Source organism: Mirounga angustirostris, unplaced genomic scaffold, assembly GCF_029215605.1.
Source record: "Mirounga angustirostris isolate CCGP_5_RB_7025 unplaced genomic scaffold, mMirAng1.0.hap1 SCAF_3, whole genome shotgun sequence".
Taxonomy (NCBI): Eukaryota; Metazoa; Chordata; class Mammalia; order Carnivora; family Phocidae; genus Mirounga; species Mirounga angustirostris.
In genome coordinates, this window is record NW_026991711.1 from 68,727,965 (window position 1) to 68,750,198 (window position 22,234).

The 22,234-nt window shown below is 41.6% G+C and overlaps 2 protein-coding genes and 1 non-coding gene across 8 annotated transcripts in view; all 3 read left to right on the forward strand.

Annotated features, from left to right (window-relative positions):
* The window catches only part of LOC123839639 (NEDD4-binding protein 2-like 2), a 106,083-nt gene that overhangs the window by 77,169 nt on the left and 6,680 nt on the right, over positions 1-22,234 (forward strand). The gene's annotated exons all lie outside the window — the stretch shown is intronic.
* Positions 4,402-22,234, forward strand: part of N4BP2L1 (NEDD4 binding protein 2 like 1) — a 30,596-nt gene continuing 12,763 nt past the window's right edge. For 2 of the 6 annotated variants that reach the window (XM_045869287.3, XM_064586248.1), the window contains exon 1: positions 4,404-4,818. In XM_045869287.3, the coding sequence (XP_045725243.1) occupies positions 4,637-4,818 (182 nt within the window). In that variant the 5' untranslated portion in view covers positions 4,404-4,636. Of the gene's footprint in view, positions 4,819-22,234 lie in introns of all 6 variants that reach the window. The other 4 variants (XM_045869290.3, XM_045869288.3, XM_064586247.1 and 1 more) reach the window with 4 other exon arrangements.
* Positions 13,093-13,224, forward strand: LOC123840083 (small nucleolar RNA SNORA16B/SNORA16A family). The gene has a single exon (XR_006789896.1). It is a non-coding gene; the product is annotated as a small nucleolar RNA SNORA16B/SNORA16A family (small nucleolar RNA).

Sequence of the window (22,234 nt, forward strand, 5' to 3'; positions counted from 1 at the left end):
AGGTGGGCAATTGCTTGACTCTGGATGCTTCTTTCTTTTTGTTTGTTTTGTTTCTTAAACAGAATTCCAACTGACCTTCCTCTTTAGGGCCTCACCACCAGCCCCAAATATTCTAGTTCCTGAAATTTTAGGTGTAATGCAGGGTAAATTGTGTTGACTCACAGCTGTCTACAATTCAGGGTTGTTTTGTTTGCTTGTTTGTTTTTGCCAAATTAACACTTGGCCTTTGCTCTCCAGTTTTCAAAATTTTGTTGCTGTAATCTCTCTTTTTTCTTATAATTTATGCTTAAATATAATAACAAAATAACCGCCCTCCCAAAACATTTTAGTGGGGTTTCAAAGAGGGTGTGGCAATTAAATATTTGTGTTCCATCTGCCATCTTTATTGGGAACTGAGGGCTTTATTTAAAATAGCTCTATTTTCCCCCTTATGTTCATTTCGTACAGCTTTAGTTCATCTTTCTACCAGACGGTGGGTCTGTTCCAGATGGAGACCAGGGTCTTCAGTGTTTGCTTGAACTCCTTGGGAGTCTTGCTCTCTCTGTAGGCTCCTAGAGCCATTGTGAAACGGAACTTGCTTTTGGCCGAGGAGGGATGATTTCAGGGAAGAACGACTAGTATTAGTGTGAGGCATAGACAGCTGCAGAGGGGACTCTGGGATCTGGCAAATCCTTGCTTTCTTAGGGGTCTTCACCGGCGATACTTATGGATTTCTAATGAATACATTAGAATCCACACTGCCATGCCTTACCCAAGGGTAGTATTTTAAATATTTAACCATGACTATGGCATGAGTAGTGACCAGTTCTGAAAACACCTTTATGCTGTATTGACAGCTGACCCTTCATCCAGGCTCGTGCCTGGGTTCCAGAATGTCCCCAGCTCTCTCCAGCCCCTGTCTTTATTATCTTGCCCTAATTTCCAGAATGGAGCTTTAGAAAAATGGGCTGAGTCTACTTTCTCTTGCTCCTAGGCTTTAAAGCTTATAGTCCTTAAGTGCCCTGGTGCATAGTGGCAAATAGTTGCTGTGGAAAAGCAGATACGGTCCTCACCTTGGGGAAGGGGTGTGGCACTAAAAAGAATAAGGGATGGATTGTGGGAGGCAGAGGCAAAATCAGGTTTGCCCAGAGAACATTCCACATGGCAGACCTCTCGCAGGCCACCAGATTCCTGTGCATTTCTCCTGTCAGTTCAGCCAAATAGACATACATATGCTGCATCACTTCTCTTCCCTTGTCCCCCTTTCCCTAACTTCTGGCTTCCTGCAGCCTCCATCTGGCTTCTAGGGGAAGGATGAGGGAAGAACCAGGAGGGGGCAGTGTTAGTAGAGAGGAGGACAAGGTCCTATCTGGTCAGATTGTGCAGAAAGTGGCAGCAGGTGCAAGTGGAGCTTCTGGGCAGTCAGGAGTCTACTACACAAACAGCTAGACTTCCGTCTGGTCCTTTCCATTTATATCACTTATATATAACAAGAGGAATATGTATGTGAATAAAACTAATTTATGTTTTTGAGAAAAAATGTCAAAAAATTTTTGATAGGGGAAGAAAAGAAATAGGATTAGAGAGCATTGGGAGAGCTTCTGCTTACATATTTTAACTGGTTCTGCTGTGTTCAAGGGTCTTTGGTTAGACTGCTTCGGAAGCTCCATCTTGGTCTCAGACTTTCTGCCATCTTGGCATCTCTGGGGTAGAAACTTGGGGCTGATTTATAATTAAACATTCCAAATCCTGGGTTATTTGGAGCTGTACGTTTGAGGGTTAAATTCCTGGTTTTCACTAGTTCTTCTTATGTACCTCCTTATTTTTCCATGTCTTTTAAACAGTAGTAATTAGAGAAACATTTGAATGTTTCTTTATTTGCCGAAAATGACTTACAGTTTTCTTTACGTCTGTCATGGTAATGGTTTCTAGTGCAGCAAAGTAAGATTGTGCTGGTCATCACGTAAGTGAGAAATGGAATGGAACCCTAGAGCTGACAAGTTGGTTGGACGAAGTGAAGGCACTAAGGAGTGTTATCACAGGGATCCTCTGACTTGGGTGTAGCCCAGATCTCTGGCGGCTGCCACCTAGAGAGACCCAGTAAAGATCTGAATGCAGCTCATAGCAAGCTGGATCTCAGATCCGTCGATATGTTTACTGTTTGCTCCTTAGCTGACATTATCATGATCTCGGTTTATTCTTAATATTTAGTAAATCACACTTATCTATTGAGAAAGTAGTTCAGGTCCACATACAATTATTGAGTACCTCCTGAATGTGAGGCTGTGTTGTTAGATCTTGAGGGTGACAAGGGTGACACTGCTCCTACTTACAGCCTAGTGGGGGGAAACAGATACACAGATAACTTTAAACAGTGTAGTTTAGAGGAATAAATCAGAAAAAACAGCCAGAGCTTGTTGACTGGTTACATGTGGGGGTTGAAAGAAAGGAAAAGTGTCTAGGGTCACTTCCAGGTACTGCTGCCCATTTTCTCCTCCTTTAAGCTCTTTTCTCCTGGGCCTCCATACATCTCTCTCTATTTTAGAGTTCTGTCTGCTTTGCTGATCATTCTCTCATACTCTCCTTTGGCAGATGCACTTCAAAGACACAGTACTTAAATGCTGGTGTCTCCAGGGACCCCTCTTCAGCTGTCTGCTCTATTTCTCTATCTTCTTCTCATAGGGCAAGGATTTCCAAAGCTCTGTCTCCCGCTCAGAACTCTCTTCTGAGCAACACACTCATATTTCTCAGCCTCTACTAGGTTGTTCCATCTGCCACAGACACTCCGTACGCTAAAACCTCAAGACCCCAAAGCTGTGTGTCTCTCTCTGCCCTATCCTACATTGCCTGGGACCCCCTCTGTAGAAGGAGATGGAAGTGGATGGAGGTCTCATGCAGCACTAATAGAAATACACTAGCCACATATGTAATTTAGACTCTTCTAGTAGCCGTCTTAAGAAGGCAAAAAGAAACAAGCGATAAAAATTTTAATTCTATATTAACCCAGCATACCAACAACATATTATCATTTCAACACATAATCAATATAGAAATTACTGAGATATTTTACATTTTTTTTTCCATACTGAACCTTCAAAATTCAGTGTGTGTTTTAATCTCACTTTGTACTAGCCACATTTCAAGTTCTCAATAGCCCTGTGTGGCTCGTGGCTCCTGTATTGTACAGTGCAAGTCTAGAATGAAAAAGGTAGTATTTGAGGCTGGGCAAAAACACTCTTGGAAGAAGTATGATAGAATACATAGAAATAGAGGATACCTACATTTAAGCATCACTATTTTTATGAGTCATGTGTGTTCTCCATTCCTTATGGTTTTCCCCTAATATTTAGAGAAGCTTTTGAAATTCTAGTTTTCTCAGCAGTGCCAAGATCCTTCCTCTGATTCTGGGAAGGGATTTTCAAGGGAGAGCAGCTCATCTCCCCGCCCCCACCTCTCCAGGGGAATCCCAAGGGGAAGGTGCGATTCTCAGCACAGAGCCCCTCCCTACTTGGGCCCTTCTTTCCAAAGTTTATTATGAAATCTCTGGATTTTGTTATAGAAAGAAATTGCTTTTCTTCACAATTCCTTTTCAAAATTTTCATACCTTAGTTGCCAAAACAAAATGAATTTACTTTACAGTAATTATTACAGCCAAAGCCACCATATCTCCTGGATTTTTCCAGCATGGTATTTTCAATATTGTCTCTTTCGGTCGGTGCATCTTGAATTTTGGTTAAAAAAATAGGATCACTCTATCACACCCTTGAGTGTGAAATATTGGAGAGTGCTATGGTGATCAAGCAACTGGCACTCACCAGTTCCTGAAACAGAACTTAATTCTGGATACTTCTCTATAAATGATTTCAGGAGACTGCTCCTTTCCCTGGGGAGCTGAAATCCTTCCAGAGAGGCCGTGTCTTCTCAGGTGGCAGCCCAAGCAAGTACCTGGGCAGTACAGGTCTTCTCATGAGACCTAGTTTATGCTGCCGTTGAGAGATCACTCTGAGTTTTAAGGGGTGCTTTTTCTGATGAGATTTAAAGTTATGTAGAGGCAACAAAGCTTTCTAAGAATATTTTTGGCAGGCTAAAGAAGGATTTAAAAAAAAAAATGATACAGGCCCTGGGACAGCGGTATTAGCCGCTGGGACACTAGCCAGATACTGGTGCTCACGAACTGGGGGAGACAATGGGCTTTACTGTTACTATTCAAAATGCTGTCCACGTTCTTTAATCGTCGACTAAAATTATTTCACTTTCAAGGTCCAGGCCAGTCGGGGGTGGGGTGGAGGAGGGCTGTTGCAGAGGGCCTGACCTCCATGGCGGGCGGCCCGGCGAAGTATCCGTGTCCCAGCGGGCAGGCCCTCTCCCCTCAGAGCGAAGAGGCAAGGGAGGGGGTCGGCGAGCGGGGCGGGGGTCGGGAGGGTGCTGAGCGTCACCCAGGTCCTCAGGCTGCCAGTCTCCCAGCGTCCCCAGCTTTCCAGGTAGGGACGCCCCCTCCCACGCGGCGCGGTTCGCTCGGGTGGGAAGGAGGGGCTGGGCTCCGAGCGCCCGCCCCTCCATCTATCACATGGCCGGAGAGCCACAAAAACAACAGCTTTGGCCAAGACCGTGACTTCAGGAAAGGGAACCCGGGGCTCTCGCAGCCAGCCCCCACCCCATGGAGGAGAGTTTTCTTGAATCCTTTGGGAGGCTGAGCCTCCAGCAGCAGCGGCCGCAGCAGAAACCTCGGCCGCCGGCCCCGCCGCCCCCGCGTGGGACACCTCCGCGCCGCCACAGCTTTAGGAAACACCTCTACCTCCTGCGAGGCCTCCCGGGCTCGGGGAAAACGACACTGGCCAGGTAATGACGACGGCCTGGGGCGCCGGCGCGCGGACCCCGGCCGAGCGAGCCCCTGGCCCGAGCCGCTCCGCCCCGCGGCGCCCCCCCGCCACCAGCCGCCGCGACCACCTGGGTCCTGGCCCCGGCCCGGCCCGAGCCTGGCTGCGGGGGAGCCCGCGCCGTCCCCGGTGCCCGTCGGTCGCGGGCCGGGAGAGGAGGGCGGCCCGTCCTGTTTGTTTCCATGCTGCGCTTTCCCGGGAGGACGATTTCGGCACTGCGCCTTGCGCAAGCCCCAGATGGCACCGGCCCCTTCCCGGCCGCCGTGCCAGCCGGGCCGAGGGAGCCTTGGCCGCCCCCGGCCGCCCCAGCCCGGGGTCGGGAGGCCCGCAGGGATTCTTCTTCGGGAACCCCGGTGGCGACTGCAGAGAAAACCGCGGGGCCGCCCGCTAGCGCGCAGGCACCCGCTACATGCGTCAACAGGCGTTTTAAACCAGAGCGGAGGAACGAGAGGGCCAGGGGGCTGGGGGCCCGAGGCAGCAGCGGCCGTGGCCGGGGTGGGGTGGGGGGCGTGGGGCCCGCGTTGAAAATCGAGCGGACTGAGGCAGCCCTGCGTTTGCTTTGGCAGCTGCGAAGGCGCACAGGTGCACGGGGGGGGGGGGGGGGCGGCGCGGCCACCACAGGCGGTCATTGACAGAGCCTCGCAGCGGGCGCCCAAATTCGTTTACTCGCGAATTGCGTAAGCTGCCCTCCCCGTACAGGTCAGCGCGAATTACGCGGGCTTGTTGCCTGCCGCCTCCTTGCCGGGCCCGCCGCTGCAGCCTCAATTCCCACCACTCCCCGCCTTGCACTTGATGCTACGGCAACGTTGAACTGTTTCTCTCCCTGCTTTTGCTGACGCTGGCCCGCCTGCCTGGCTTGCCTTCCGCCTACCTTTGCCCGGCTGATTCCACTAGCCCTTTAAGGCTCGGATCTGTTACCTTACCCAGCGGCTACCCCTCCCCACCAGTTGACGCGCATCCTCTGCTCCTTGGCTTCCTGTTTACACCTCTGTGACTGCCTTGGTTTTACACATGGTTTTGTTTATCCTTAAAGTTTCTTGAAGCTAGGGGCGCTAGAAGTAGTCTCTTGCCCTCAAAGAGCTTTCCATCTCATTAGAGAAGTAAGGCTAGCCACAGAGCCATGGAGTTGCTACAGAAGAATCAAGGTTAGCAGACGTTCAGGAGCTGATTTGGGGGGTACACAAAGACGGTGGGAGCAAGGTCTGAGTCCACTGGGGTCAGCGAACTGTGACAGTCCTGGTGATGTGCTGACAGTTTTAATTCGGATTCCTGGATGATTTGTGGAGTAAAAGCCTTTAGCGAAACAGGATTGCTACATTTTCACAGATTAAAGGGGTGGTGACTTCCAAAGGGTCATAGGTACCCTTTCCTAAAACGCAAGGATTTCAGTAGGCCTTCTCTCTGGTTAGGGCGATGGAGGGTGGAGAGTGGGGGAGCCTGTCTAGAACCCAGCAGAACTTGGGTATTTTTTGGTAACAGTCATGGTGGGTACATCTGTTACAAACTAAGTATCTTTTGAATTCAAATCCCGTTTAGTTTCACTTTGATTTTGCTAATCTGTGGCCTGTGGCGCGCTGAGTGTCAAAGAAGGAAGTAAAATCTTTGGCCAGATTTTGTTTTTAACCACTCAGAAGGGAAGTGATAGGATAAGTGGAAGGGAAGTGCATAGGACTGAACTTCAAAAGCCGTGGGATTTGGACCTTAGATTCCACATCTGTAAAGTGAGTGGGTTGGCCGGGGTGGTCTTTAAGGTCCCTTCTGGCTCTAACATTCTACACTTTTAGGATTTTAATTCCTGGTTGACATTTGGCTAACCAGAAGACACCGGATGAGAGACCAGCTTATTAAAGAACATCTCTCTAGGGACGACTGGCGTGAGCACTGGCCTGGGAGTCCGAAGACTGTGCCTTTAGATCCTCCTCATCATGAAAGCTGGTGACTTTCGGCAATCACCTAGCTTCTCTGGGACTTATTTTCCTTATACGTGAATACTAAGAAGCGATTAGATTAGGTAATTTATTGAAGATCCTTCTGGCTCTCAATTTCTAGTTGTCAGTCTTAAGAACGGCTTGTTAATAATGGCTAGGTAAAGAGCTCTGACCTTGGAGTCAATTTACAGCTTCAAATCCAAGCTCTGCCACTCACTATCTATGACCTTTACTCAGCTCCTCTGCACCTTGGTTTCATTTTCTGCTACACAGGGATATCTGCTCTGTCCACTTCAGAAGACACTCACAAAGGTTACAATGTGTGTGAGAGTACTTGCTAAACTTTAAAAGTGCTGTATACATTTTATGAGGTATTAGTTGCCGCTTCAGATGTTGATCAGCTGAGATAAATCTTCAGGGTGTTACGGGGGAGAAGCCTGGCTCTGAAATGCCGCAAGTAGCTGGAAGTTGACTTGGTCAGTTCTCCGATTAGGAGTTCTGGGGCAGAGGAGCCTTAGCCCTGCTTTCGGGGGGTGGGGGGCTTGTGCATTTGTGTAGCAGTCTGGGAAGTAAGAAGGGAAACAGGCCACAGCTCAGCAAGGAGGGAAGCCTGCAGTGAGGATGAAATGGTGTGGCGGATGTCACCAGGATGTCAGCGGCCGTGGCCCTCAAGGACCTGCCTTCCCCTCCTCTCTGGGGAGGTGGGGGTTGGGTTGGGAAGAGAAGGAAAATGGCAAATTGTTAACAAGTACACATGTGGAGAAAGTAGTAAAACTGTAAGGCTATCTGATGTATTGTTGGATTCTGGGAAATTCGTATTTTCTTCATTCTCTGTATTTTCCAAATTTTCTATAACGAATATGTATTTTTTAAATCAGAAAAATAAAAAGCTTTTAAAAATTGGAGGAGATCATTTTTACAAATGTGGGTTCCGCTTTTTTTTCTGCTTTTCTCATTTGATTAAAGAAATAATAAAAGTTATTGAATTAGGCTATGTCTTTCTTCCAAATCAATGTTAGATTATTGTGCTTTTCATTTTTATGTTTTTATAGTTTGAAGGGGTTGGGATGTTGAAACGATCTATTTAAATTCTTCGGACATATTCAAAAAACAGAGTTTTATCTGGTTAAAAAATTTTTTTAGTACGACAGAGTACTGAAAACTTAGCATGCCCCTAAATCTGATTTATCACCTCTATTTCATGACAAAAAATTTTCAAAAATAGTTTCTTACCATTGACCTCTAAGTCCTACTTCCAGGAATTCATCCTAAGGCAATAATTCGACAAGTGCATAAAGATAGAGAAATGTTCATCACAGTTTTATGATAGAAAAAATGTGACCCAACTTAAACATACAAAAATAGGGGATTAGCTTACAAGTCATGCAGTTATTCATGGGAACATAGATGTATTTGACATGCAAATATATTCATTCCTCCCCCCCATTAAGTTAAAAAGCCTATAAGCAAAGCTGTCTATCTATACAAAAATTCCATTTTCTATTCAAAGAAAGGGGGTCCACATATAATCATAAACAAATGTGTGAAAAGATATGTTAGTAGTTGTTGACTTTAGATAATGGGATTATAGACCTCCCCCCGACTTATTTTCTTATTTTTCTATGACAAGTATATATTACTTGTTAACATTTTAAAGTTGAAAATAGGGGTGCCTGGGTGGCTCAGTCGGTTAAGTGTCTGCCTTCGGCTCAGGTCATGATCCCAGAGTCCTGGGATGGAGCCCCACATTGTGCTCTCTGCTCAGCAGGGAGTCTGCTTCTGCTTCTCTCTCTGTCTCTCTCCCTGCTTGTGCTCAATCTCTCTCTTTCAAATAAATAAATAAATAAAGTCTTTAAAAAAATAAAGTTGAAAATAGTTTTGTGAAACAACTTGGCTAAATAGAATCAGGTTGTGTGGGACAAAACATTTATTAAATAACAAAATAAATGTGTCATTTTCTATATAAAAAGTCTTTTTCCTAGGTTTATTCTCAGTTGGACATGTATTAGGAAACTTTTTTTTAATACACAAAGTTGCCGCTTCAGATGTTGATCAGCTGAGATAAATCTTCAGGGTGTTACGGGGGAGATTGATTTTAATTGTTATTTTGTTATTAAATATAGTAATTATTAATTTATTAATTAGCATATGAACTCGCATGGGCCGCTTGATTCTTTGACACCTCAGGTTCTTTTTCATTAAAATGGAGCTAACATTTCATTAATAAGTTTGTTGTGGGGATTTAAGAGACCGGTAAACAATGATCCCGTAATTACATGTGTGAAAGCACTGTGGAATGCGTGGGCTACATAAATAGCAACTATTGTTAATTATTATTCACTAATCAACAATAATAGTATTTGCTGGGTACTTAAAAGACTATTAGTACTTGCTTAGTAAATAAGATTAAGAGAAGGAGCCTACAAAAGACTAGCAAATGGAAAGCAAGAATCCACACACTGCTGTGGGTAAGTAAGCTGTAACGGGGAAGAGCATTTTATTTATTTATTTATTTATTTATTTATTTATTTATTTATTTATTTATTATTTTTTAAAGATTTTATTTATTTGAGAGAGAGAATGAGATAGAGAGCATGAGATGGGGGAGGGTCAGAGGGAGAAGCAGACTCCCTGCTGAGCAGGGAGCCCGATGAGGGACTTGATCCTGGGACTCCAGGATCATGACCTGAGCTGAAGGCAGTCGCTTAACCAACTGAGCCACCCAGGCGCCCCGGAAGAGCCTTTTATATTGCTGTTGGTGTTCAAGGCCAGGGAAGTCACTGAGGATGATTAGGAGAATAGGAAAACTATGGATGAGAGAGAGTTTCTTCCATATGGAAATGGTTCTTGAGCTGGCCTTGAAGATGGGGAGGATGTGGCTGAACAAAGGAAAGGGTTAGCAACATGAATAAGGAGATGGTGGAGATAGGAGACAGACAGCTGGGTGGTGTGAAGAGAATGGCTTGACTGAAGTGGATGGTAGGAATTAGTGAATGTGTTGGCTAGGTAAACTCAGAGCCAGATCATGGGGAAGACCAAAACCTGCACAAAGAAGTACTGAGTTGATAGAAGAAGTAGGATTCCAATCCCAAGACCCTTTCACTCTCAGCAGATGATCCAGAAGTATCTGTTTCCACAGCTGAACTGACAAGCTCACCTGGATCTGCATTTGTCCTTTCCTCTTACATCAGTGAAGGCTTCTGTGGACGGTCTGTTTACCTCTGTGCTTTGCATCGTGTGTGTGCGTGTGTGTGTGTGTGTGTGTGTGTGTGAGAAAATGTCCCCCTTTTGGGCCATTTTAACCATTTTTTTAAGTGTACAATTCAGTGGCATTAATTACATGATGTGCAACCATCACTAGTATCTATTTCAAGAAACTCGACCCATGAAGCAATAACTCCCCATCCCCCCTTCTCCTCAGCCCCTGGTAACCTCTGATCTACTTTCCATCATTATGTGTTTGACTACCCTAGATAACCTCATGTAAGTGGAATCATACAATATTTGTCTTTTTGTGTCTGGCTTATTTCATTAGGCTTAATGTTTTCAAGGTTCATCTATGTTGTAGCCTATATCGGAACCTCATTACTTTTTATGGCTGAATATTATTCCACGGCATGGATATACCATGAAATTGTCCATTTGAAATGAAATGAAATGGCAATAGAAGAGGGTAGTTCTTCCTTTTGTTTTTAAGGCCACATATGAAAAATGTTGCCAGCCTTACGTCAGTTCCTGGAATTTCTTTGAATCTTTACATATCAATCAAAGCAAAGTCTGAGACCCATGCTCTAGTACGTGTTGCATCCTTTGCAATGTTCCAGTTCCATTTGGCACCATCACAAATGGTTTGTAACATGGATTCAGTTAGGCTCAAAGGATGCTTGCTGACAGCTGTCTTGTCTTTTGTTCATGTCTCCACATAACATGAACTTTTCCATCAAGAGAGATATCTTTCCATTATTTTTGGGCACTAGAGCTTTCCAAGGAAGTTACAGGATGCTTTCCTGATGTGATGAAATGATCAGACAGAGGCGAGGATGCAGGTATACTTTACAAGCAAACGCAGTGACCTATGGGAGGCAGTTGAGAAGAAGGGTGAGAAGAAGTAGTGAGTAGTGAGACCCTGAAGCATCCTGTGCTCCACAGCACCCTTGGCCAGTAGGCTTGGACCATGGTGTTTTTATTTATAAGGCCAGGGCTCTTGTAAATAAAAGCAAGGTCAAAATAGAAAGTTTGCAGGATTCCAAGTCTGTGTCTATAAAAATAAAGTATCACTTAGGTGACATATCAGATCTTTATTCACTTAGGTCTATTTTCAATGATTTTCCTAAGGTGGGTTTTAAATCTCCTCTCTCCATTGCTGAGAGTCCTTACAATACTTCTTTCCGCAGGTTGGGATGAATAAGGACTGTAAATGCTAGAAATGTTTCACAGAGAGTAAGAAGATACAGTGCAGTGTGTGTTTGTAATTACTTGCTGGAAAGGCTGCCCAGCTGTACAGCGGATTTACCGCAACCATGGTCCTGGAGCCACTGGGATTGTGGGAGAGCACCCTGCTGAGTCGGAGCAATATCATATTGCAGGTGTGGCTTATGATTAGAGAAGCAGTAGAAATAGGGGAAGAAATGATAGAGGAAGAATGTTTTCATAGGAAAATCTCAGGACGTGCACAAGAAGTTCCCACAGAGTTAATCTAGTCCAAGCCCAAGACACTAAGCTCTGAGAAGTGAGACATCTTGATCAAGGTCATAGGGATGACTTATTTCTAGTCCAGAGCCTTTACTTCTACACCAGAGGAAGAAGTTAGTGGGAGTGATTTCGTGAAAGAGTAATGAGGTTGGTTTTGATCTGTTGTTTAATAAAAACAAAAACACATGGCCTGTTAGAAGGGCTACATTTACCTGGATTTCAACTGTTAGGGTAAGAAAGCCATATTTTGTTATTTGTTAGTATTGATGATATGTTTCTTCTGCTATTAAAAAATACCAGGGAATTTATTTTCTTTATTAATCTGGTACCACTGGGGATAAGGGGAGGGGATGATTTAGATTTTTTAATACGTATTCATATTTATTCTGATTATATTGTGTTGGACAGAGATGTTGTCAACACTCAACTCTGGAGGATCTCAAGCCCCTTCCTCATCTGCTCACATGATAGGACATTTGTAATTCAATCTAGTGCCTTCATTCCCTCGTGGCATTTCAATGAACTCTTTTCTATAATGGTACCATTCTAGGCCCATTCAGACTCTAGAGGAACCCAATAAGAAATTGTTCGTTTTTACTCTAAATTATCTAAAGAGATCTAGGCTCTATGGATCGAGGAAATAGTACGACAAAGAGAAACTGATCTAATTTCTAATTGTTCCTTCATAAGGATCTCTGTTGCATCATGGGTATGGCTATCTGTTTTATCAAGGTAAGAGCCTGGGAAAAGGGAAGGGAGAAAGGAAAGAAAGCCCACATTTATTAAGTGCTAACTATATGCCTGGCACTTTATATATGCTGGCTTATTGGATCTTTACAATAACCCTACGATATAGTTGATTTCATTTTATAAGTGAGGACATTAGGATCAGAGGATCACACATTTGATCCTAAGAGTCCAGATTTCATTATACACAAAGTGGTCTTACCTTACTAGGGATGTTCATGAACAAACACACCTACATCTGCTTTTCCCAGTTACTAGGGAATCCTGTTGAGGTATGATTGTATAGCTAGGATGTTTCAATGTTCTTTTCCCACATTTAAGGATATGATGAAGAAGTGGGTCTGAGAGGGGCTTTCTCTGCTCTCTAAAGTAGCGCCTCTCCAACATTCTTTGCCCTACATTTGACTTCCTTTTCTCCCATTTTGCACCATCTGACATATGCTTATTTATGATCTATTTCTTTTACTAGGAGGTACGCTTCTTGAGATGAGATTGTGTTGTAAGCTCCATGAGATCAGGAAATACTTTCTCTTCAGCTTCTGAGAGAAGGTCTGGCACCTCGTAGACCTAAATCATTAAATATTTGATGGATTTGTTAATTCCTGAAGCTTCCTGAGAGTTGTCAGTTCAGTTGTCAGCATGGGTCTTGAGTAAAGCACAAAAGTGAAAAGGAGATTATTCACATAAAGTGAGTTGTAAAAGAATGAATGGGCTGTGGAAAACAGACAAGAGAACAAAAGGGGTACAGCCCCCTCCTCCGAAGTCCTCTTCCATCCGTGCATAGGAGAACCATTCCTGTGTTTTACACGTGAAGATACCGGATGTGCTGTCTCCACTACCCAGTAGTTAACACTAAAAAGAGGCTTAAAATTTAGAATCAAAGATGCAGCTGCTTTCACATGAAGCAGCAGTCAAAAAAAGAGCCTAAAGGGACAGTTTTCCTGTTCAACCACTGTTCCGTTGTCTGTAACCGATTTATGACATTTGGGGAAAACACAGCCAAAAACAAGCTAGTACTGAGGTAGGTGTGCTTCTCATGCCTTTTCTTTCTTTCTTTCTTTTTTTTTTTTTAAGATTTTATTTATTTATTTGAGAGAGAGAGAATGAGAGACAGCACGAGCGGGAAGAGGGTCGGAGGGAGAAGCAGACTCCCTGCCGAGCAGGGAGCCCGATGCGGGACTCGATCCCGGGACTCCAGGATCATGACCTGAGCCGAAGGCAGTCGCTCAACCAACTGAGCCACCCAGGCGCCCCTCATGCCTTTTCTGAGCATGGTTGAATTGACCAACAATAGAAACTTGGGGGAAAACCATTGCTAGATTCTACAGAGGGAGCTATTCACATGCAAGAGAAAGGAAGTTCTTCTAGATGAAGTGGAGTGGGACCCCACTGGACTTGAGGGCTATCTGAGAGTCTGGTTTGGGATCTCATCAATATGCCCTACTTCAGAGGCACAAAGGGTAAGGGCAGAAGTGAGCAGTGGGACAGACTGGGAACTCTTCACGGGAGTCTCCTTAGCCACTGTGGCTTGGAAGTGTCCATGGGGCTGGTAGTGGTTGAGCTGCATCTCTCCAAGGGCAAGGCTCAGCCCTGGTATGGTGTTTGGCAGCACCACGAAGGTCAAACCACACCAGGACTCAGGGGAAACTGTCCCAAGTCATTTACAGCTGTGGCCCCCACCCCATTCTCTTCAGGCTGTTGAGTCGTAGAACTTGTTCCTGACCCCCGAGTTTAAAGTCCTTGAGGAGAATAACATCAGAGAAAAGTGCTGGAATCCAAGAAGACTCCTTTCTTCCAGTCCCTTTTGGGGGGTAAATCCAAGGTTTGGGTAAAATTCTCAATGTACAAAGATGAGTAACTAGAAATTCCCCTCACACAGTTTGGGGCTGTATAAAAAGTGTTTGCATAATTAAGGCAACAGAGCCTAATATTCAAGAACCATTCATATACTCAGCAGGTACTTACTAAATATCTCTTATGTGCTTGACATTCTTCTATTTGCTTAGAAGAGAGCAGTGAACAAAACAGACAAAAATCCCTGCCTTCATGGAACGTATATTCTATTAGGGGAAAAAATTTTCTGAAGGGAAGAAGAAAATTTTAAATAACATCTGCTCTTCTCTGTACTTTCAAAAAACAAACAAAAAAGGATTCCATGGCTATTCCACTTGATGTATATACCCTCAGGGACTGTTCCACACATGCAAAGGCAGATAGGCACAATGATGTTCGCTGAAACTTGTTCATGGTAGGGGAAATTGCAAACAAACTAAATGTCACTAGAGAAAAGGATAAATAAATGTGGTTTGTTTATTTTATAGTGTGCAGCTCTGGGACTGGAAGTCTAGGATTTAATCCAGCTGTACCACTCATGGGTCTTTGTTTTTTTCCAGCTTTAATGAGATGTCATTGACATATAACAGTTGTTTTGTTTTTTAGATTACACATGTAAGTGAAATCAGATTGTGTTTGTCTTTGTCTGACTTACCTCACTTAGCATAATGCCCTCCAGGTCCACCCACGTTGTCACAAATGGCAAGATTTTACTCTTTTTATGGCTAAGTCATATTTCATATATGCACCACATCTTTGTTATCCATTCATCTATTGATGGACACTTAAGTTACTTTCGTATCTGGGCTATTGTAAATAATGCTGCAGTGAACACAGGGGTGCATATAGCTCTTCAAATTGGTGTTTTGTTTTCTTCAGATAAATACTCAGATGTGGAATGACTGGATCATATGATAGTTCTATTCTTAATTTTTTGAGGAACTTCCATACATTTTTTCATAGTGGCTGCACCAATTTACTTTCCCACCAGCAGTGTATGAGGGTCCCTTTTCTCCACATCCTTACCAACTCTTGTTATTTCTTATCTTTTCGATAATGGCCAATCTGCCTGGTGTGAGGTGATATCTCATTGTGGTTTTGATTTGCATTTACCTGATGATTAGTGATGTTGAGCATCTTTTCATGTGAGGCTTGGCCATCTGCATGTCTTCTTTGGAGAAATGTCTTTTCATGTGTTCTGCCTATTTTTAAATCAGATATTTTTTGATATTAAATTGTGTAAGTTCTTTACATATTTTGAATATTAATCCTTTACTGGATATATGGCTTGCAAATAACTTCTCCCATTCAGTAGGTTGCCTTCTTATTTTGTTGATGGTTTCCTTCACTGTGCAAAAGCTTTTTAGTTTGATGTAATTCCATTTGTTTGTTCTAGCTTTTGTTGTCCTTGCCTAAGGATACTGGTCCAAAAAAATATTACTAGGAGTGATGTCAAAGAGCTTACTACCTATATTTTCTTTTAGGAGTTTTATGGTTTCAGGTGTTACATTCAGGTCTTTAATCCATTTTGAGTTTATTTTGTGTATGGCATAAGAAAGTGGCCCAGTTTCATTCTTTGCATATGGCTCTCCAGTTTTCCCAGCACCATTTATTGAAGAGACTGTCTTTTCCCCATTGTTTACCTAGCCTCCTTTGTCTAGATAGACCATATAAATGTGGGTTTATTTCTGGGCTCTTTATTCTGTTTCCTTGATCTATGTGTCTGTTTTTGTGCCAGTACCATGCTGTCTTGATAACTATAGCTTTGTAGTGTAATTTGAAATCAGGGAGCATAATACGTCCAGCATTGTTTTTCTTTCTCAAGATTGCTTTGGCAATTTGGGGTCTTTTGTTGTTCCATATAAATTTTAGTATTATTTGTTCTAGTTCTGTGAAAAATACTATTGGTATTTTGATGAGGAATACATTGAATCTGAAGATTGCTTTGGATAGTATAGACATTTTGACAATATTAATTCTTCCAGTCCATGATCATATTATATCTGTCAATTTATTTTTGTTATCTTCAATTTCTTTCATCAATAAAATATTCTTAGAGTTTTCAGAGTGCAGGTCTTTAACCTACTATGTTAAATTTATCCCTAGGTATTTTATTTTACTTTATTTTTTGATGTAGTTTAAATAAGATTGTTTTCTTCATTTCTCTTTCTGATAGCTCATTATTAGTATATAGAAATGCAACCAATTTCTGTATGTTACTTTTGTATTCTGGAACTTTACTGAATACATTTATTCGTTCTAATAGTTTTTTTGATGATCTTTAGGGTTTTCTGTAGGTAGTGTCAGTCATCTGCAAATAGTGACAGTTTTAATTATTCCTTACCAATTTGAATCAAGCCTTTTATTTCTTTTTCTTGTCTGATTATTGTAGCTAGAGGTTCCAGTACTATGTTGAATAAAAGTAGCAAGAGTGGGCATCCTTATCTTGTTCCTCATCCTAGAGGAAAAGCTTTTAGCTTTTCACCATTGAACATGATGTTAGCTGTAGATTTGTCATACGTGGCTTTTATTATGTTGAGATACATTCCTTCTATAACCACTTTGTTGGAAGTTTTTAATCATAAATGGGTGTTGAGGTATGACCTAGGACAAGCACTGGAGTGAGACAAGGGCCACCTACAGTTTGGCCCTCCTGCTGCAGGCCCCCCCCCCCAACCACCCCTCTCACCCCTGCCTTAGGCCTGGACAATCCCACAGCATGATCTCCCTCCAGGACCCACATACCAGGCTTCCACTTCCAGCTGGGTTCTTAGCCTCATGGCTAGGACCCCAAGGAGGGCTGCTCAGACAAACGCCTAAAGGCCCATGCTTGGGCCACAAAGGCTAGCTATTATGGTGTCTAGTGGCCAGGAGGATAAAAATGGATGTTGATTTTTGTCAAGTGCTTTTTCAGCAACTATTTAGATGTTCATATGATTTTTATCCTTTGTTTTGTTAATGTGTATCACATTGATTTTTTTTTTAAATGATTTTATTTATTTATTTGACAGAAAGAGACACAGCGAGAGAGGGAACACAAGCAGGGGGAGTGGGAGAGGGAGAAGCAGGCTCCCCGCTGAGCAGGGAGACCGATTCAGGGCTCCATTCCAGGACCCTGGGACCATGACCTGAGCTGAAGGCAGACGCTTAATGACTGAGCCACCCAGGCGCCCTCACATTGATTGATTTGCAGATGGTGTACCATCCTTGCATCCCTGGAATAAATCCCACTTGATCATGGTGTATGATCCTTTTAATGTAGTGTTGAATTTGATTTGCTAATATTTTTTGAGGATCTTTGCATCTATGTTCATCAAGGGTATTGGCTCAAAATTTTCTTTCTTTTGTGGTGTCTTTGTCTGATTTTAGTATCAGGGTAATGCTGGCCTCATAAAATGAGTTTGGAATTGTTACTTCTTCAGTTTTTTATTTTTTTTTTAAGATTTTATTTATTTATTAGACAGAGAGAGAGCACGAGCAGGGGGAGCGGCAGAGGGAGAGGGAGAAGCAGGCTCCCTGTGTAGCAAGGGGCCCGATGTGGGGCCCAATCCCAGGACCCTGGGATCATGACCTGAGCTGAAGGCAGACACTTAACCGACTGAGCCACCCAGGCGCCCCTCCTTTTCAGTTTTTTGGAATAATTTGAGAAGGATAGGGACTAACTCTTCTTTAAATGTTTAGTAAAATTCATCTGTGAAGCTCTCTGGTCCTGGACTTTTGTTTTTTGGGAGCTTTAAAATTACTGATTCAGTTTCATTACTTGTAATTGATCTATTTAGATTTTCTATTTTTTCATGATTCAGTCTTGGAAGATTGTGTGTTTCTAGGAATTTGTCCATTTCTTCTGTTTTCCAGTTTGTTGGCATATAATTGTTTGTGGTAGTCTCTTATAGTTCTTTCTATTTCTGTGATATCAGTTGCAACTTCTCTTTAGTTTCTTATTTATTTGGGTCCTTTCTCCTTTTTTTTTTTTGATGAGTCTTCTTTTCTTCATGAAGTTTATTGATTTTTGTCTATCTTTTCAAAAAAACCAGCTATTAGTTTCATTGACCTTTTCTTTTGTCCTTTTTTAAGTCTCTATTTCATTTATTTCTCCTCGGATCTTTATTATTTCCTTCCTTCTACTAACTTTGGGCCTTGTTCTTCTTCTTTTTTAGTTCTTTTAGGTATAAAGTTAGATTTTTGGGGGGATTTTCTTATTTCTTGAAGTAGGTCTGTATCACTATGAACATCCCTCTTAGAACAGCTATTGCTATATCCATCCCATAGATTTGGAAAGTTGTGTTTCCATTTTAATTTGTCTCAAGCTATTTTTTAATTTTCTTATTGATGTGTTCATTGACACATTGGTCATTTAGTAGCAGGTTGTTTAGTCTCCAAATGTTTGTTTTTTTTCAGTTTTCTTTTTTTTAATTGATTTCTAGTTTCATACCACTGTTATCAGAAAAGATGCTTGATATGACTAAGTCTTCTTGAATTTATTGAGACTTGTTTTGTGGCCTAATATATAATCTATGTGTGACAGTGTTCCATGTGCACTTGAAGAGAATGTATATTCTGCAGTTTTTGGATGAAATGTTCTGTATATTAAGCCCATTAGGTCTACTATGTTGTTTAAGGCCAATGTTTCCTTATTGATTTTCTGCCTGGATGATCTATTCATTGATGAAAGAGGGGCATTAAAGTCCCCAGTATTATTGTATTACTGTCAATTTCTCCCTTTTTGCCTGCAAGTATTTGCTTTATCTGTTTAGGTGCTCCTATGTTGGATGCATAAATATTTACGAATGTTCTATCCTCTTCTTGGATTGACCCCTTTATCATTATGTAATGTCTTTTCTTTGTCTTTTATTATCTTTTTTTTAAAAGATTTTATTTATTTTTTAAGAGAGACAATGAGCACGAGTGGGGGTGGGGGGGAGCAGAGAAAGAGCGACAAGCAGACTCTGTGCTGAGCGCAGAGCCCAACATGGGGCTCAGTCCCATGACCCTGAGATCATAACCTGAGCTGAAATCAGGAGTTGGATGCTCAACCGACTGAGCCACCCACGTGCCCCCAGTCTTTGTTTTAAAGTTGGTTTTGTCTGATATGAGTATTGCTATTCCAACTTTATTTTCTTTTCCATTGGCATGGAATATCTTTTTCTATTTCTTCACTTTCAGTCTGTGTGTCATTAGAGCTGCAGTGAGTCTTAATTTCTTCATCTGTACCACAGGGGTTACTAACAGTATTTATCTCACAGGTCTATTTGAGCATTATATGAGAAATGTAAATCCATTAGAATAGTGTTGGAACAGAGTAAGCACTTAATAAATGTTAGCTATATTTGCTGATAATGGAGCACTACATATAGCAGTTAAAAGGAATGGACTAAGTCTATATATAAACATGAATAGATATAAAAATATACTTTATTTCATTCAACAAATATTTATTGAGTGCCTACTATATTCCAGGCAGTCTTCTAGGTACTTGAGAATAATTAGTGAACACAACAAAGATCCTGCCCTCATGGACCTTGTATGCCAGAGGTAGGGAAGCAGTTGTAAAGTATAAAGAAATTATATATTATGTTAGAAGGGATAAGTGCCCTGGAAAAGGGAAAAGAGAAGTATAGTAAAGGTGTTGGGAATGCCAGAGTTAAGGGCAGGGGGGTTGGTTGAATTTTAAGCCAACAAAACAAATATGAGAAAATGTTAACAATTATAGATCCAGGTGGCAGGTATACAGATATTTATTATATTATTTTTCCTTTTCTATATATTTAAAGTTTTTTCCTTGAAAATTCCTCTCCATGCCATGAAATAAAAAAAAATAATAATGAGTCTGAAATACGAAGGGAGTTGGCTAAGAAGCAGAAAATAATTAAAAAGGAGCTAAATGAGAACTATTTTTAATAAAGAATCCAAAGAAAATGTTGGACTTTAAAAGTCCATTAGAGGGCGCCTGGGTGGCTCAGTTGGTTAAGCGACTGCCTTCGGCTCAGGTCATGATCCTGGAGTCCCTGGATCAAGTCCCGCATGGGGCTCCCTGCTCGGCAGGGAGTCTGCTTCTCCCTCTGACCCTCCCCCGTCTCATGTGCTCTCTCTCATTCTCTCTCTCTCTCAAATAAATAAATAAAATCTTAAAAAAAAAAAAAGACACATGTGATAATAAATATAATCAAATAAAACCATAGTAAATATAACCAAAGCTACGATTACAGATAGAAGAGCACATATTTTTGAGTTGAAGACCTAAACAAGAGTGATAAAAAGATAAACTCAGTACTTAGACACACACTAGTAAGACTGTTGCAAAGCTATTATTAACTACGCCAAACTCCTTAGTTCCTTTTTGTTGGGTGTGGCAATGTGCCAACTATAAAACTACATTTTCGGGGCATCTGGGTGGCTCAGTTGTTAAGCGTCTGCCTTTGGCTCAGGTCATGATCCCAGGGTCCTGGGATCAAGCCCCCCATCACATCGGGCTCCCTGCTCAGCGGGGAGCCTGCTTCTCCCTCTCCCGCTCCCCCTGCTTGGGTTCCCTCTATCACTGTGTCTCTCTCTGTCAAATAAATAAATAAAATCTTAAAAAAAAAAAAAAGCAAACAACAACTACATTTTCAAGGCTCTCTTGCCGATTTCTACCATGTAGAATATGGATGTGAAAGCTGGAGCTGCAGTAGGAGGCACAGAATGGAGGGGGGAAGGAATGGAAGCCTCATGCTAAGAAAGGTGGAAGATACCTGGATTCATTGTTGACTTGGGTCCATGTGATATCTCTGTATTTTTTATATGTAATATATAAATTTTTAAAAGACACTGTTACCTGAGTTTTCTGCTAAATGCAATTAAACCCATTTCTAACTGAAACATTGTTGAATTATAAACATTTGTGGGAAAGGACTGTAATCCACTAGTTCTCATCCAGTCAAACTGCTCATGTGTGAAGACAATATAAGGTCTTTCTCAGACACACAAGAGCTCACAAAGTATATAACGCCCACGTATTTCCGACTCTGTGTAGATCTGAGGTAAAATTCAGGTAGCACAGCATCCACGCTGTGTAAACCTGGACCAATTATTTAACCTCTTGAAGGTTTAGTTTCTTTATCTAAAAACTAGAGAAAATATTATTTACTTCATAAGATTGTTATAAAGGTTAAGGAGAGATAATATATGCCAAGCCCCTTGTGTATGCTCAGCACTCTTGAAAAGAAAATTTATTGCAACAACCAAATTTAGCCCACCAGGAGAAGAATCAAAGACATCTTGAAAAGGATATCCTTGGGGCGCCTGGCTAGCTCAGTCCTTAGAGCATGTGACTCTTGATACAGGGTTGTGAGTTCAAGCCTCATGTTGGGCATAGAGCCTACTTAAAAAAAAAAATCCTTTTATGTGATATCGGTCAGAAATGTCTCTTCAACAAAATAAGAAAATAAAAGTATAAATTGTATAAAGGAAAGATTCATAACTACTGGATATAATTTAAAAAATAAGAAAATACTGGAAAAGAAGAAAATGAAGAATTTATACATCAAGCTTAGTGGAACAAAACAGAAAGTCCCGTAATAGACCTAATTATTTGTTATCATTTAGTACATTAAAAAATGTATTTTAAAGCAATGGGGAATTGACAAAGTATTCAGTTAATGGGTTTGGGATAACCAGGTTCCCATGTGGAAAAAAAAGCCCAGTTAGACCCTTAACCAATACAGCATACCAAAATAAAATTTTAGATGAATTGGGGAGGACAGTGTAATAGAACAAAGATGAATATTTACATAAACCTGGGCTGGGAAAGACTTGTAAATGTATCATCACAGGCAGAAAATAGAAAGTAAAAGATGGATGCATATGACTAGAAAATTTCTAAAAATTTAGACTTTTATGTTAAAGTTTATCATAAACAAAATTTTAAAAAATTTACATATTCAGTAAGAAGGAGATAACGTTTATTAACAAAGGATGTGAAAATGCAGTTCATAAAAGAGTATTTCTAAATGATCAGCACATGTAAAAATAATCTTGCTGATAATCAAAGAAGTTGGTACAAAGTAAATGCTTAACTATAGGGCATTGGAAAAGTAAGTTATGATACACCCAAGTGAATATTTATGTCATAATCATTAAAAATAATGTCATAGCAAGATATTTCATGAGGTGGGAAATGATTGCTTTGGAAATAAGTTTGGT